Below are 17,758 nucleotides of genomic sequence, written 5' to 3' on the forward strand. Positions count from 1 at the left end.
TCTCCATTCTAACTAGAATGGAGACAAATGTTTATTCATATTCTGAGAAGCACCTTTTAAACTTATTTCTCTAACATCAGTTAGTTAGCTGTTAGGAGTGACAGGTCTTTGCTGCTTTGTTTGCACATTATGCATTTGATTCTAAATATAAATTAGAACGCATACCAAGGACTAACTTTAGGGAAATCAGAGTAATAAATATAATTTTTCTCTTTTCCTCACAATCCTTTTATTCATTTTTCATAGGAATTTCTCTTTGTCCACAAATATTATACAGATCACACTGAGCAGATACTTGCCTTAATAGAGCCGTAGGAAAACATGAGCATGGCGAACGGGAAAGAATGAATCTTATGTCCTTTCAATTTTTATCGAGCGGGTTTATGAGAAGCTGCTGAGAAAAATTGTTCTAAGCACTTTAGATTCAGTGAACAGCTCAGCTTCCTGATGGCTTTAAGCTCAGCGGAAGTGAGCCGGAAACTGCTCCCAGTGATTTGAGTTACTGAAAATGGACCCTAGATCAAAGCACTGCAGCCTAAACATTGATCAATAACACTGGTCATTAAAGGCTCTTTCAAAGAGATCTGCATGTTGATTACAGTATGGCAATATGTTATCTGGAAGGCGGGGCGGGGGAGGGGAGAATTTAATGCATTATCAACCTGAAGCAGAGAAGGACCCCTGCAGAAACCCGAGATGAATTTGATGGGAGAAAGGGGGAGAGGGGCAGAGGGATGGCAAGGGAGCAGTGGCTGGCTGGAGACCCCTTGAGGAACCTGTTTGCCCAGGGGCCACTTCTCAGTCTTCCTCAAGGTCCCTCAAGACTCCCACATTACCGTGAGCCCTCAATGGCAGCTCTGTATGCTCATATCTGCCAAGCAAATGGCTCACTGAAGAAAGACATGATTATCCTGAATCTGCTAAACAGGAAGTAAGGCCAGTTTCATTTTTTTGTTGTTGTTAGAAAAGAGAAAATTTTAATAACCTTTTCCTCCTCACCCCCTTCCCATTCTCCCCATTTGCTGCATTTTTAGTTTTGGCTTGATTGATTTAGCTATTATTAACAGAAGGATTAATATTTTCCCAAACTTTCCCTCTTAACTCTATTTCAGACATCTCAGTTCCACTTGCTTTCCTAGTTAGATTCCAAAATAAAAGGAACAAAAGAAACTTTTTTCACTTATATTTAGGGCTTCCCTTTTTAAATAGTAAAAGTGCATGTGGTTATTTAAAAAAAAAAGTCAAATCATACAGACAAGGAAGAGCACGAAATGATATGCAAAACTCCCCTCCCACCCTGAGCTCAGTTCCATTCCCTGGAGATAACCTCACAGAAAAGATTTTTTTAAGTTGACTGAAGGTTTAGAATCCACAGTGTTTCCAAGTCAAAGTGTAGCACGCTGGAGGAGTCGTTTCTAAACAAATACCTCGGAAAGCGCAGTGTGGATAGAAACGATCACCACTCTGCTTGTGTATCTAGGTCGTAGACTAAGAAGGAAGAAGGGACTCAAAGCTCTGCCAAGTCTCCTTTACTTTTCTCAGACCAAGAGGACTCATAAATATCCAGGACAGAAGAGCAAGAATCAGACCAGAAGTCAGGAAACGTAACTGGCCTTTGCTTTCTTTCATCTTTAGCACCCATGTCGTGGGAGCTAGAGGCACTCAGAGCCACCCTCCAAGATGTCTGTCCCCTGTCCCAATCTCCAGACAGTGCTTATTCCTGAGTTCCCTCCTTTTCTCTCCCCTTAGGAAGAAGAGAAGCCCACTCTCTATGTGTTCAATGCTGTGACCCAAGAGACAATGCGGATAATGGAGAGCATTTCCCTTCTTGGTAAAAAAGTGTCTGATCTGAGAACACTAGTAGCTCTGAGATGTGGCTTCCCCCTGAGTGTCTTCTGTCTCCGGACGCCAGAGGGACTGGAGATGTATGACTGCAACACACTCAGGGACTACCAGATAGACATTGGTACGGCCCACCACACGTGATAGCAGCCGCCACTCAGCACTCAGGGCCTTTGATATCAGACTCACAACAAAAGGAGGAGTTGTTTCCAAACTAAAACCTCTGTAGGCACAGTGTGGATATAAATTATCGACACCCATCTCTGGTGTCTGGGTCTGTGGACTAAGAAATAAGAATGGTCTCATAGCCCTGCTGTATCTTATTCTCTTTGCTCAAAGCAGAAGGGCTTGTTAATATCCTCAGGATAGAAGACCAAGACTCAGACCTGTTTATATTTTCCTCTTTCAAAATATACTTCAAGCATATGGTAGAAGCAAGTTCAAGTGCATATTCCTTTTCCGCTTTTTAATGCAAGTGGTAGCATATGATACATACTGTTCTGAACCTTGCTTTACATGATCTTATTTTAAAATAGCGTCAGTTATATTCAGCACTCTTCTGAACAGTATGAAGCCAATACTGAGTAGGCCAAATAGGTGCCTCCGTGAGCTGGCATTCATCCCTGATAGAGATTACAACCTGTCTTTAAGTACTGTACTTCCCGGTCACGTCTGCTGTCACTATACATCGTTAAGCCAAACTGAAAGGACTCTCAGATTTATTTTAATCATACTGGAAAATGGTTCAAACCTTATATTCTTTTTTTTTTTTTTTTTGGAGGCACTGGGGATTGAACCCAGGACCTTGTGCATGCTAAGCAAGTGCTCTGCCACTGAGCTACACCCTCCCCCTAGAGATTCTTGCTTGAGGTGAATAAATCTCTGCTGACAATTAGCACATCTTTAGGTAACATTGTGCTGTAACATTGGTTGGGTGGAATTTGAATTTTTCCAACTTATAATAGGGCCTTGTAGACATTGTTGAGTTAAGCAGTTTTGCTTTTTATAACTGCTAAATTTGCATTTATTGTTACCTCTTATTATATTTGCTTATTCTTTCACGTTATTTTTAATTGAGGCTCTCAAAACTTTGACATCAGTTATCACCCTGTTTTTGATCAGAGGAAGCAACATTCTAGGATTTGTCCTCAGAGCACCTTCCTGTAAAGCATGTGTCTGCCCTGCGTGCTTGCTGGGCGATCAGCCTCGCCCAGAACATGGTGGCAGTTGATTTGAGCAAGGGCACACAAGTGGCACTGAAACCCAAATAACTTATATAATCTAGTTATTTAAGGAGATATGAAAGGATAAATGAGAAAACTCCTTTGGGTGACTGTTCTTCAGACTTACGCCACTCAGATCATGATGTGACATTTTAGAGCTCAAAGAGAATTAGAAATGGCCTGGCCCCACCCCAAATTTTTACAAATTCAAAGAAAGCAGAAAGATTCTGAATGGTTATATGACTTGCTCAAGGTGTGTTTAGGGTTAATAACACCCTTAAAATGACCTTCTTGGAAGGAGGGTTTTCAATGTCAAGTTAGAGGCTCGAGCGTGACCAGGGTAGACGGCTTTGGCCACTATGAGGATACAGGGAATGGGAGGAGGGGCAAGGAAAGAGGGGCCTCAGAGGAAAAGGAGGAAGAGCCTTTGGCCTGCTTCAAACCTTTGCCTAAAGCATCCCTCACAGTCTATAAGTAGCCAGCTCACCTTTTTAAACTACAGAATAAAGGAGTCTCTGATCAGCCTCTCTTCCAGCTTCACCTCTTGCCAGTCAACAAGTCATCTCTGATGCTGTCGGGAGTTGAACCTTGACCCCTTTCCAAAGTCAGTGGAAAATCAGAAGGTTTTGGAGAAGTAGTCAAGTTCAGACTGAAAATCAAAGATTTAAGTGGCTCAAATAGTCACTGCACATATTAGCTTCTACAGTAACATACAAGACTGCTTCTACACTCTGGACGTTTATAGTAAACTGGTAAAAATGAGACATGCACATTTACTCAGTTATAATCCACTAAGGCAGCTCAGCGTAGGCTGAAGGGCTCAAGGGAAGGTATTTAAGAGAATGTTGGGCCTGAGCACACAAAGATGGGAGAAATATGGATTATCTGAGAGGAGGAAGGGAAGACATTCCAGGCTTCAGGGCCAGAGAAAAGAATAAACCACAGGTTCATGAACCTGGGCTTAATCTTGAAGACAAGAAGCAGGAGACAGTTCCAAAGAGTGGCAGATCTTTGCTAGGACCAATGGGAATCACAGCTGAGGTCAGGTTGAGGAGGGTCTTAGGATTGAGGCAACAGAGCATGGGCTTAATGTGTTCACAACCAGGGCAAGTATGTTCTGGGACAGTGGTGTTTCAACAGAACTTTAATCTGGTGGCATGCAGCATGAAATACAGAAAGGAGTGGGAGAGACTGGAAGCAGGGTGATACGTTAACTGGAGCTTTTGATAATCCCAGTATTAACTAATTCCCCTAGCAATGAAGAGACAAGTCTGAGAAACTCATGAGGAAGAGACAGAATGTTGTGCTGGACCACATCTAAGAAGAGGGGAACACCAAGGCTCTGACACTAGGACAGCACTGGTGAAATTGGGAAAGGGAGCTTAAGCTTTGGGTCCTAAACTTTAGCTATAAAGAAACTCAGAGAATACTTTTTTCTCTGAAAATTACTCAGCTAGTTAATGGCAAAGCTGTAAGTACAGCTGAGGTCTTCTAATTCTTCTCCTGACAAATACGGAGCTAGGGCTTGAATGATGGGTGGAGTTCGCAGATGTTGCTGTAGGCGTCCTGCCCATGGAGTTGGGGGTAGAGCCCTATGAGAGGTGTTTTCCTTAGAAAGTAAATACAGAGAGGAACGTGTCAAGGGCCAAGGGCCCGTGCTCAGTATGTGCTGAAGTCAGCGTAAGTAGAGAAGAGGAGTCAGAAAACGAGACACGAAACGCCATCAGAGTCTGGAGGAGAATCGGGACTTTGTATTGTCACAGATGAAGAAAAGACTGTTTGCAGGATGCTGCTAGAAGGCCAAAGACAGTTTCTTAGAAAAACCTTTTAATTTGGCTTAAAGGTCATTGGTGAGCCCAGAGAGAGCAGTTGTAATAAAATGGATGTTAAATAGAAAGACTGTAGGGATTAAGACGAAGATAAGTAATAAGGGGATGAAGGGCTTTTGGGTGGTAGAATATTTAATAATTAACTTACCATGAATTTATCAAAGCTAAACATCCACTAATGTTTGGGATTTTGTAATTCTGTGACTTGGGGTTTAGTGACACATCACATAGGTCCAATATACACACACAACACAACACACACCCCTTTTCTTGCATCAACCTATGTGGGATAGATGTTCATTTTACTCCCATTTTTAGTTCTTAAATCTCCACCCTGGCTTTTGCTTTCCTCTTGCTTATCTATGTGCTTGTCTGCCCGTTATTCTGTCTATATTTTATATATGCTTATAAACTGACATCAGGCCTTTCTGGAACAAAGTGTACTGGAACAAATGAGTGAAGGAATGAATGCCTTTCCTTTACAGAATGATGCCATTGGTACTTTTCACTGGGAATGCCTCACGGCATGTTTTCATGGCCAGACTGAGCACATCACATCTGAGAGATTCTTCCAGAAGCAGGGTCTGATCAATGCTTTGTTTTGATTCCCGTTAGGGGAAACTCAAACCAGAGGAAAGGTTTCCACATTCAGGAAGAAAAATCCCAAATCAGATAGGCAGGTATTGACCCCAGAGTACATATGAGGAATCCCAAAACTTGGGATACAGGGACCATGTGGGGAGAGCTTGAAGACAATTCCATAGAACAGGCACTTTTGCAGGCACCTGCTTTCCTGCAGCGCTTGGGCATGGTAGATGGGTTTGTAAGTAGAGAGTGGGTGAATCCAGGTTTTGTAAATATATGCAATTTGGGGGGAGTCCTCTTCAAAAAATTAAGAATATAGAATTGGAAAGTTCATGTAGTGAAAGGCCCTGAAGCTTAAGTCTCATTAATTTTACTTTAATTTCAGTTATAGATTTTAGTTCTATTTTCTGGGGCAACATAGCATTTTAAAAACAGACTTCTATTTTCCAACAGAATTCTTGAGCTTATGAAGGAATTTAATGAGTGACAAAGGAGGGATTACAAATCAGTTGGGATGGAAGGATTATCCAATAAATGGTGCTGGTTAACTTACTTAGAAATTCTCTGGCTATTCAAAAGTTGAGCAGTAAGAGAAAAACCATCCATTGTTACTTTTAATCTTTGAGAAACTAGGACTGCTTCATTGCAAGGAACTGAAATTGATAGTTGTAACATCTGTTACATTTGCTTACATAAAATACAGGGCTTGATGGAGGTGCCCGACTGCTGATGAGAATTTAAATCATGTCATATTTTTTTGTAGTTTTCAGAGCTCATTAGTGGTGGACAGGTTGATCTAGAGACCCTGAGGACAGAGCTGAGACCCTGAGACTAAGCAATCACCTAGGGAAAAAGAGATGGGCCAGGAAGACCCCATCTATAGACATCTAGCAGAAGGAGGTTAGCCTCAAATAAGTCCTACTGGTGGGGTTCCTGGAATAGGACTGCAGGTCAGTCTGCAGACAGCAATTGGTAAGAACGAGGAAGGCAGAGGGTGAGGAGCCACAGGGATATCTAGCAGGGACCTGGTAGGGGAACCATAGCATCAAGGTAGTGAATGAATCAATGAATGAATGACATGGGAGGTGGGAAATGAGACAAGCTGGTTGCTGACACTGAAGCCTCTGTCAACATGTAACAGAAATCTAACCCCAGAGATTGAGGTTCAGAGTAAGAAGTCTCTGAGTTCCAAGCTCAGAGAACAGAGATGGGGCCTCAGTTCCAAAACCCAAAAGGTAGAATAGGATACTAGGACGTATGCTCTGAGGAACAAGGTCAGGGCTTGGTCAGGAGGAATAGGGCAACTTACTAGAACAAGGATGTCTAACAGCTACCCACCAAACTTCTGAGCTACTCGCCTGGAATCTTAACAAATTCCCTCCTGCTGAAATTAAGATTGTCATGGGCCTGAGGTTGGTTTGATCATTCAAATGGGGGCTGTGTGGCCTCAGATGTGGAAGATCAAGGATGCTGGGGTACAGTGCCAGGCTAAAACCGTCCAATGTTCATCTCTGAGTGATTTTCATAATAAACTAAAAACATAGCAAGTCATTTAAGTCAGGAGACGAAATAAATGTACTTGGAACAGTACTTAAAGTCTTCTGTTTCAGTGCCATTTGTAGGAATCAAGTATTTTATAAGCAACTTTAAATACGGCAAGAAGCTTTAGAGAAGCTATTCTCTATAAACTATTCTATAGAGAACTATAGAGAAATCTATCATGTCAAAGATGATTCATATTTTGGAAAATGTTTATCAAGGCATTTCCAGAGTGTATTTGCAGAACCACTACAGAATAATTCTATAATTCTCCAGCAAAAAGAGTGAATTTTCCTATTGAGGCCAGACTTGTGAGCACTGAGGTAGGTTAAGGCAATAATGCAGATCAGGCTCTGGAGTAAACGAGCACATTAAATAGGGATCTATCCACAAAGGACAGTGAGCCAAGGTCAAGAAATCAAAAACCAGAGTCAACAGTAATCAAAGAAGAGCCCCATTTCAAGATCACAGGTGGTAAGGTAGGACGGATGTCCAGGAAGGGTGGGGTCAGCAGAGAGAACATACACTTGGGTGTGTGTCTACCTGTGGAGTGGAGGTAAGAAGGGAGAGAGCAGGGAAGCAGAGAGAAAAGAAAGAGAAGCAACTGAAAGAAGGAGGCTTTCTAAGCATTAGAAAAAGTTCTAGTGTGTGTGGTGGGGTTGATGAGTAGCTGTCAGATAGCTCAGTGGTAGAGCTCATGCTTAGCATGCAAGAGGCCCTGGGTTCAATCCCCACTACTTCCATTAAAAAAAGAAAGGAAAGAACCTACTGTATAGCTCAGGGAACTATATTCAGTTTCTTGTAGTAACATATAATGGAAAAGAATCTGAAAATAAAAAATATATATGTCTGTATATGTGTAACTGAATCACTTTGCTGTACACCTGAAATTAACATTGTAAATCAACTACACTTCAATAATTTTTTTAAAAAAAGGAAATAAAATTTTAAAAAGAAGAAAAGAAAGAGTCCTAGACACACAAATTCCAGGACAAATTCTACTCTCAGCTTGCTAAGTACCTTCAGGCAACTTCTCATATCTTTGAGCTCAGTCTCCTAATCTATAAAAGGGGACAACAGAGTGGGCGGGTCCTTTAGGATCTTTTTATCTTCAGCAACCTGTGACTCTAAGATTACTGCTGTTATAATATCCCTCCTCCCTCCCACTCTTCCTTCTTCCTCCCTCCTTCCTTCATTTCTTCCTTCTCTTCTTCTCACCTGCAAGTATTTATTATGACCTGTCTGAGCCTGGGGATATGTGTAGATAGGCCATGTCACCACTATCCTATCACAACTTTGGCATGTGACTGCTAGGACCAGCATATTGATTCAAAGGCAGCCAATCCGTAGGCTGCCCAGTGACATCAGCTCTCAGAGCTGAGCTGGTTAGATTGCCGTTTGGAGACAAGTAGAACATAGAGGACAGGAACATGGGCACAGGAGCCAGCTTGCCCAGCTCTAACTTTTAGCTCCACTGCTTACTGGTTATGTAAAACCTGGGCAAGTTACTTCATCTTACAGTGCCTCAGTTTCCTTAGCTGTCAAATGGAGAAAAAAATACAACCCATCACTTAGGGTTGTTGTGAATTTTAAATTAGCTTATTCAGGTAAATTACTTAGAACAATGCAGAGCATATAATAAGCACCCAAGGAATATTAGCTATTCACACTCCATTATTATTATTATTATCAAGCATTAGTTTTATGAATTCAAATTGAGAAATGTAGAGAAACAAAATTGGTTATCAGTAGAGGGGGAAATGAAAAGTGTCATGAAATAAGGCTGAGTCATGGCAAACCAATGTTGCATGCATACCAAAGTTGTGTATATTCAGTAATAGAGTTTCAAAGTACAGTATGGCAACCAGTTGAGCAGTCCTTTAACCTATTTGGAGAGTTGAGAAGCTGGTATAGTCAAGGAGGGCTTCCTGGAGAGGGTGAGGCCAGGGTGGCATCAGGGTTGTGACGCATCAGGGTTGCACTGGTCGGAGGGTGTGGGGAAGGAGTCAGAAGGGACGGCAAAAGAAGAAATCCAAGGCCAGAAAACAACATGGGGTACACACAGAAGGGCAGGCCAACCTGCTGGGCTGCTAAGGGTTAGGAGGGCAACACATGGCCAGAACAGGTTTGAGGATTAGGGTGGAACTTTATTCAGCAAGTACTTACCGAGCACTCATCATGAGCCAGGCACCATCTGGGAATGTAAGCACTGTGAGCGATAGTGGCAAGGTTCCTACTCTCTTGAAGCTTGCATTTCAGTAGGGAAGGCAAACTTCATCAGGTAAGAAGAAAAACACCAAATTTTAAATAGAACTAAAAGCTCTGAAGTAAAAGAAAGCAGGATAAGGGAATAGAGAGTGATGTGGGAAGGTGGGGAGGGGCTATTGTAGATAGTTAGCCAGAAGAGGAGACAACATTTGAGCAGAGACCTGAATAAAGATGGCGGGGCGGGGTTGGGCGGGCTGCCGGAAGCTTCTCAAAGTAGATTTAAGTGAGAGATTGTTTAGGCCTGAAATAGGGCGGGGTGGTTGATGCAAAGGTGAGGAAACAGAGTAACAGAGTTCTTCAACATTTATGAAATAAACTTGCCAGGCCTTAGCATTTGTATAGCTGTAGGGGGCATGAGAAAAAGGAAGGCTGGAGAAGCAACCCCCAGGTTTCTAACTTTGGTAGCAAGGAAGGTGGTGGGGTCACAAACTAAGACACAGAATGCAGGAGGAAAAGCGGGTTGGGGATGAAAGATGGCGAGCTGTCTTTCAAGGCAGTGGGGTCCTAGTGGGGTCACTTGGATGGAGATTTCCCCATCGAGGGAACCTGGAGCTGGAGCAGAGGCCTGGGCTGGGGTTTGGACTTGGGAGTGAGTGGTACACGGGGGACCAATGAAGCCAGGTTGCCTGTTAGTCAGGCAACAAGCATGTGCCAGGAGGGGTAGTGAGACCTGAAGGTGCTTCCCTTTTAATAGGTCATGAAAAAAATCTCCAAACAAGTAAAACAATTTCAAGTACTGATGAGAGGCTATGAAGAAGTTAGAATAAGGCCATGTCATCAAGGGTCTTGGAGGGGAGGAGGGAGTGGTGGCAGAGGTGGCTTTAGCTGTGGCGGCCGAGACTGTCCTCTGTGAGGACATGGTGCGTGAAGTGAAAGCTGAGGAAGAAGGACCCTGCCCTGAGGAAATCTGGATAAAGACCCTTTGAAGCAAAAGAAATGATAAAGGGCCTCAAATGGGAGTGGATTTGGTGTGCCTGAAGGACAGGCAAATGGTCAGAGTGGCTGGAAGAGAGAGAGGCCGGCTAGACATGAGAGAGGTCAGGGAGGACCAGATGGGGAGAAGACCGGGTTTCATCCTGAGAGACCGTGTAGGGGAGAAGAGCAGAAGGCTGAGGAAAGATGCCGGGAAAACACCAGCCTGAAGGACAAAGGGAATGCAGTCACAGAATCAGTAGAGCCTAGACTTTTGAGGCGCAAGTGGTAAATCCTCCAGCAGCAATGAACATATCACTTTTATGTTCGTAACACAGAATGGCTCCTATTTTGCGAAGGACCGAGCAAAAGGATCATTCAACTCCCCCCACAGCCCACTCGTAAGCTAAAGGCCCAGGAAGCCTGTGTGTCCTGCCTCAGTTTCTTTAGTTTCCTCTTCCAACATCACAGCCTTTGTTTTCATGGTGACGTTCAGATCACCCTGGCCATAGGATTATTTTAAAATAGCTACAGAATAAAGTTCAGCTTTGCATGCCCTCATGGTGCGGACAAGAAAACGAAAATGCACAGAGGCTAAAAGGCTTTTCCATGTCAATACGGGCCTAAGCTAAAGATAGCATCCCTGCCTCTTTATTCCAAGGTTACTTTTCATTTGGCATCTGGCTCAAGCCTCTGTTTGGAGAAAGCTATCATTAGCAGTTTTATGATTGTCAAACCACAGTGATGGATTGGAACCATAACCACCTCTCGTTACCCACAGGCATGACACTTCGCTTGGACGTCTGGGATGGATGGAAGGAATTTCTGATGGGTTGTCTCCTTGGACAAAAACTTAAAGTCCAACGCTACTTATCAAACGAAAGACCAGTACTCAAGTATGGAGACAAAGCAAATGCTAAATGAATTAAAGTAATTTTTACTAAACTTTCCAAGGAGCTTGAATTTGTAGTTCATGCTACAGCTGGGGTGCTGTTCCACAGGAGTTCCCCTTAGACATTGCTATTGAGATATTTGCTGCAGTAAGACAGCAGGGATGCCACCACGGCGGACAGCTTTTGGTGATGGATTGTAATTCAGGTAGACTTTCCTCAGGAAACACTAACTGTCTAAATGGGTGACTTCAGTTTGATTTGGATATTAGACTTTTAATAGCACTTTTTAAAAAGCCGTCAGAATAAGTGCCTTGCCATTCTCATATTTAATTATTTTAAAAACCATTACTGCTAACTGATTGGCTGAAAACATTGGCTGCCTTTTCCTATGCTATCCTGTAACTTTGCAAATTGCATTTAATACAAACATTCACACTTTTGCCATACATGGAGTGTAACTTGTGTGGCTGGGGCAGTGGAGAAGGATAGGCTCAGACAAGCAGGTGGATATTTAAACATCTCTCTGCCGTCAGCAGTTTCCCAACTGTGTTAAGTGGCATTGCCTTTTTAATTCAGTGGTATTTTAGAACAGTGCCACCTTGTGGCGATTTAATCACACTTTACAGAAGCCCACACACTAACCAGGAGCTCCCAGGGCTCTGTGAAGTGACAGACTGGAAAATCAGCTTCTGCAATTTTATAAGATATTCAATTATTTTAAATAAATTTCTATTTGGGGATAGTTATAATTCTCTTTTCATGCTCTGAATCCAAAGAAATAGCTGTTGCATTGTTACTTTTAATAGTGCATATTTATTGAGTACTTTGTAGCAGACATTGTATTATATCTATTAACTAATACTTATAACACTTTGATGAGGTAGATACTATGTTATCTTGTTTAACAGGTAAGGAAACTGATATTAGGATATCAGCCCAATGTCACACAGCTAGCAAGGGCACAAATGGGTTTTGGATCCTGACAATTTTAACTCTAGTGCTCATGCACATAACCATCTCCACTTAACCTTTAAATAAAATCTAAGAGCTCAGAGAATATAAGTGATCAGAATGAAAAGCTCCTTTTATTCTTTCATTCAATCAACAAATATCTATTTAGCACATACTATGTATTATGCAAGCAATAAACAAGACATGGCCCCTGCCTTCAGCAAGCTTATAGTCCCATGGGGAAACAGAAAACAAGGAACCAATTCCTGGAGAAGCAGAAGTGCAAAATGTTTGGGAGGACAAACTCCAGTGCCCATCTACCTAGTTGAACCCCACTCTCAGTGTTTAGCTGTGTAAACCTAAGCAAGTAGTCATCCCTATAAAACAGAAATAATAATAGTACCTATCTCATAGAATGAGTTTAGAGATTGAATGACCTAATAAAATAAGGAACTTAGAGGGCCTCCTGGCACATGGTAAGCAGGATGTAAATGTCAGGTGTCGTTGCCATTACCAGTCAGTGTAAAAAGTGTTATGACATGGGCATAGTCCAAAATGACATGGAAATGTATAGTATGGACAACTAACTAGACTTAGGGGATCAGGAAAAGCATCCTGAGAAAGGGAATTGAGGTTGAGACCTAAAGGGTTGGTACTTGGGTAAACGGCAGAGAGAAGATAAAAATGTTCCAAAACAGATGGAGCCACGTAAGATGGAACTTACCCTGGGGGACAAGAAAATGGATTCAAGGAACTGAGAGAAGCTCTACATGGTAGATGAGGAAGAGGAAGAGGAAGCTAGTGGCCAGAGGCTGGAAAGATAAGATGAGTCCAGCTTATGCAAGCCCCTGTAGGGATATGAAGGAATTTGACTTTATCTTTTAAGTGTTGGGAAGACATTCAAGATAGAGAAAGGCCATGATGAGGTCTGCATTTTAGAATGTTGGCTCTGGTGGCAGTGTAAGGAACAGAAGCAGACAGAGACAGGGAGACAGAGATAATGGCAGCCTGAACTAGGCTTAAGGCAGCAGAGGTGGGGCAAAGGACAGACTGTGAAAAGATCACCTAGGAGGCAGAATCAACTAGCCTCAGCAGCAAGAGCACTTCTAGTTCCCACAACATTAAGGATGAGACCAGTTAGTCCACCCAGGAGGGGCTCTTCTCCCCAAATCAAGGAATCTTATCAAATTCAGAGATGCTGGTTTGGACTAACGAATTTCGAAAGAAATTGATATGTGAGCCAAAATACCAGTGTGGTGATGTATAACTCTAATGAGTGAATAATCTAACTGTCAGAGGGTCCTAGAAACCTGCATGTCTGGGCAGACCATCTTCCTCACACAGGGAAATTACATGAGAAACCACATATAAGTGAGAAGATGGCGTGGTGAGCATGAAATCAGAGTTGGGAGAGTTAGTTACATGCAGCAGAATTTGGATGATACTAGGCTAGCTTGCATCTGTCTCTACAGTGGGGTCAGACAGCCCTGCCCGAGCGGATCCTGGACAACATCTGGCAGAACCCAGTCTAGCTTTGACTCCCTAAATCTTATTTCTCTGAACAGTCTTCACCAATCATTCAACCTATGCCTGATGGGGAATTGGAGGGATAGAGACAGTAGGAAGGCCAGTATGGCCGCAGGACAGCAGAAGAGAAGGGGAGTGGTGGGAACTGGGGCAGGAGTGGGGCAGGGTCCAGGTGAGGAGAGACCTTGTAGCCCAAGGTGAGGAGTTAGAATTTCAACTGCAGTGAGAAGCTATTGGAGGGTTTGGAACAGAGCACAGGCAACCTCCAACTTAGGCAATAAGAAGATAGCTAAGCGCTGTTTGAGGAAATGGCCGCAGGGGGATAAGAGGAGGTGAGAGACCAGTTAGGAGACGGTGGCACTGTGGTAGTGCTGGTGGGGGAAAACCTAGTGGTTTAGATCAAAATAGCAGTGGAGACTTTGAGAAGCCAGAAAATAAGGACTGTTAGAAAAAACAAAGCAAACAAACATACAGAGCATTCAGATTTCTAAAACGTGCTGGATTTCTCCCAATACTTTCCCAGTTAATATAAAGCTTGATATTTTTCTTGCGCATTTGATATTCATAAGAAAGAAGACCGCTCTGGGGGGATGTTACAGCTCAGTGGCACAGTGCCTGCTTACATTAAACAAACAAACCTAATTACACCCCAAAAAAGAAAAAAAAAAATAGAAAGAAAGACAACCACAAAGGAAACCAGTCTGAAGTGTTTACGTGTGCACAGTAGGATAATGTGCATAATAAGCAGGACCTGTGCAGGTTAACCTATGTGCATATTACTATGTGCCTTTTCTAAAAACATTTTAGGTAAAAGTTTGGAGGAAATAAAGATTTTAACTGGAATGTTTCATGGGCATTTAGTGTAACTACATTTGCCTGTTTGCTGACTTTCTAAACACCCTACTCTTGCTTGTTTCATTCATTCAGGTATCAGAAAAGGGTAGCCCTGTACATCGCTGCCTTTTATGGGTACGTTGAGCTCACGGAATGGGCCCTGAAGCAGGGTGTGCGGCCCAACGAGGCGGTCGGTGTGCACCCCTATCGAGCATGGTGCCACGAAGCTCTGCACGCAGATGTCTCTAAATGCCCCATTCATGCAGCCGTAGAAGCGGGCCAACTGCTGATTCTGAAGGCCTTTGTCAACTGCAGCGTGCTGTGCCTGGAATGCAAAAATGCAGCGGGGCAAACTCCCCTGGCTATTGCATTCAAACACAAGCAGAAAGACTGCGTATTATATTTACTGAGTAAAATGTGGTCCACGGTTTCCTTTCTGAAAATCTCAGTCCCTATGAGGATTTATATTAAAATAAAACAGTGGATACTCAGAGCTCAGAGTCACAACCTCAATAAAAGCCAGCTTTGTGGAGCAAGGGTCTTTGGGGCAAAAGTTGGAGACACTGTGATGATGGTGGATGGTTTCACCAAACCAAAAATGACCTCCGAAAGCTGGCATAAGGCTGGAAACAAGGACTCAGAAGGCACGGTGGGCAAACTACTGCCTCTCAGGGAGCAGACTGTGAGCAGGAAACCTGTCAATCTTTTAACAATTTCACAGCAGGACACAAGAGGACAAACACTCAAGTTTCCTCCTCTGGTAGACTCAAATACATTCTCGGAAATACGAAAACAACAAAAAAATCTGAAGAAAATTAACGCCACAGCTAGGAATAAAGAAAAGCTTATAAAAAATACGTATCTTCCCCAAGTCCCCCTCCCTCCGGTTTCAAGAGTGGGCTACTCACACCCATCTTTTTACTATGCAACACCCAGGGCCGGCTGTCTACTCAGATCCCCTTTGGCGTCTTTCTCAGAGCACAGTGGGATGACTCCAAGGGAGAACGCCATCTACTGCTTAGCTGTGGCCAGGTAATTCTTTCTCTTTAAACACACAAGGGCAAACCTTTAGTAGGGCAGGCCTAGGGGAAGAATGGTCCATGAAGCCCTACCATGTCAAGCAGTGTAATACAGGTTGTTCCAGTGCATCAGCACCCAGCTTCAAGGACCACATCCTAGCCGTCTATCTAGGACAAAATGAACTGATTTTATTGGCCATTCCGTGTAGTACTCTGCTCAAATTTTCAGGGAGAAAAGAGTTGTATCAATTAACAAGGTCCCTTGCTGCTGCTGCTTTTTTTTTCCTCTTTCTTTCTTTTTTAACTAAAAGAAATTGTTAATTATAATCAAAAGGAGAAGGGGGAAACTTGAAATCTGGGAGAGAGACATCAAAAATGTCATGGAGGCCTGGATGGTAATGCAAACAGAAGGAAAGAAAAGAACAATTTAATGACAAATGGAATCATAAAGACTTCAGTTCACTTACTGGACAAGATATACAGGCAGTGGGAGACCCATACTGGATAGGGTAATAGAACTGATGTTAATATTTAAGTTTAAAAAGCAACCCATCATAATGTTTAAAGACATAACAAATTTGTCAAAAGTAGACTTTTCAGGCACATTCATTTCATAAGATAAAGTTTTATATATTGGTCATCAGATTTGATTGAAAACACAACTCTGGTTAGCTCTCAGGTCTATCCACTATTTATGAGGTATTATTGGGTGCCAATATTACAGTGGAAATATAGGTTTATGGCTTCCCCCCTTACTCAATATAATGAGAAGGAAAGAAGAAATAAGGCTAGATTGTGTTAGTTGCCTTTCTGAATTATCTTTTTTCAGCTCTACTTTTCAGTTAGGTTGTTGCCACCTAGTGGTGAGAATAATTTGAGCTATTAAAATTGGCAAAATTCAGCCTCTAGCACCATGAGAATAAAGAAAATGTTTAACAACTTCAATCTTTGTAATCTGTGAGGTATTTCTGACTAGAATGTATAAAAAGAGATAATATAAAACTGTGGGGAAAGACCAGAAAATAATTAATTGAAAAAATTATATAACCCATCTTAAAATCAGGTTGTAAACATAAGAAAGGAAATACTGATTAGTTTTATCAACAGATGCACATTAAAAATGAGTTTATTTTTCAAACATCCAAAAGTGTTTATTATTGCCCAGTACAGGGCTATGCAGAATTGGAATGTGCAAAAGCATCTGTGGTTAAGGTGAGCAGCATGTATATAGTTTTGGGTGAAAGACTGCCAATGTCTACTGTGTGTAGTGCTTTTTGGGGAGAAGCTGAGTTGTGAAATATATAGTTAAATGCATAAGGAATGCTAATATCCTATGTGCGGCTTTTTGAATTTTAAATTTGCATACATCCATGTAATCACCACTCAGATCAGATGCAAAATACTTCTAGCAACCCCCCAAAGTTCCTTCATGCCCTTTGCCAGTCAGTAACTCCTCCCAGATACAACCATTATTCTGATCTCTATCAGTGAGCTTAGTTTTGCCTGTTCTTGACTTTCACAGGTATCTTGACTTTTGTTAGGTATCTTTCATGTCTGGCTTTTTGCTTAATGCATTGACTATGAGATTCATTCATGCTTTTGTGTGTATTGATCCTTCTTATTTCTGTGTATTAGCCATTCCTATGTAGTATTCTATATCTTAATGTATTTATCAATTCTCCTATTGATGGGCCTTTGCACTGTTTCTAATTTGGGGCTATTTTGAATAAAATTATATGATTATTCTTGTATTTGAGGTTTGGTGGACATTTGCATTCATTTCACTTGACTCTGCACCTAGGAATGGAATTGCTAGGTCATGGGTTAGCTTCAGTAAACACTTCCAAACAGCTTTCCCAAGCTGTTATACTAGCCTGCTGTTCTCTAGGTATATTTCATAAGGATTGGATTTATCAAGGGGAAGAAATTTCAAGGTTGAGAGGGGAGCCGCTGGGTAACTTTCTTATTCAAGAAAGAGGTTGGTGCAGAAGGGAGGCTCATAGAAGGGGCAGGGGTCAGTATGTACACTCCTTCTGGCAGGTACTCCTAGCAAATCTTCTTTCCCAATTCTTCCTCTTTTACCAACATTTTTCTCCTCCCTCTATTTGCACACTCTACTGCTTTCCCATATGTTTTCTCTCCTTTCCACAGCATCTTTCCCAGAATTTGGCCATGTCCCTCTGTCGGTGGGCTGTGGAGGGGATGGGGAGACCTGGAGGCGTCATGTCCCTGCACAGATCTTTCTAGTCTGGCTCATGTCACCTCATAGGAGTCATGAAAGCACCCATGTCCACCTGAAGTTGCCCTTCAAGTCAGGCAGCCAGGTGGTCTGAGCA

The 17,758-nt window shown here is 42.4% G+C and overlaps 1 protein-coding gene across 1 annotated transcript in view; it reads left to right on the top strand.

The window, feature by feature from the left end:
• ANKUB1 (ankyrin repeat and ubiquitin domain containing 1) overlaps window positions 1-17,758 on the top strand; it is a 41,427-nt gene that overhangs the window by 21,638 nt on the left and 2,031 nt on the right. The window contains exons 4-6 of the mRNA XM_010970394.3: window positions 1,750-1,966; window positions 10,980-11,094; window positions 14,497-15,435. Coding sequence (XP_010968696.2) covers window positions 1,750-1,966; window positions 10,980-11,094; window positions 14,497-15,435 — 1,271 coding nt within the window. The remainder of the gene's footprint in view (window positions 1-1,749; window positions 1,967-10,979; window positions 11,095-14,496; window positions 15,436-17,758) is intronic.

The sequence above is a fragment of the Camelus bactrianus genome, chromosome 1 (assembly GCF_048773025.1).
Source record: "Camelus bactrianus isolate YW-2024 breed Bactrian camel chromosome 1, ASM4877302v1, whole genome shotgun sequence".
Lineage (NCBI taxonomy): Eukaryota > Metazoa > Chordata > Mammalia > Artiodactyla > Camelidae > Camelus > Camelus bactrianus.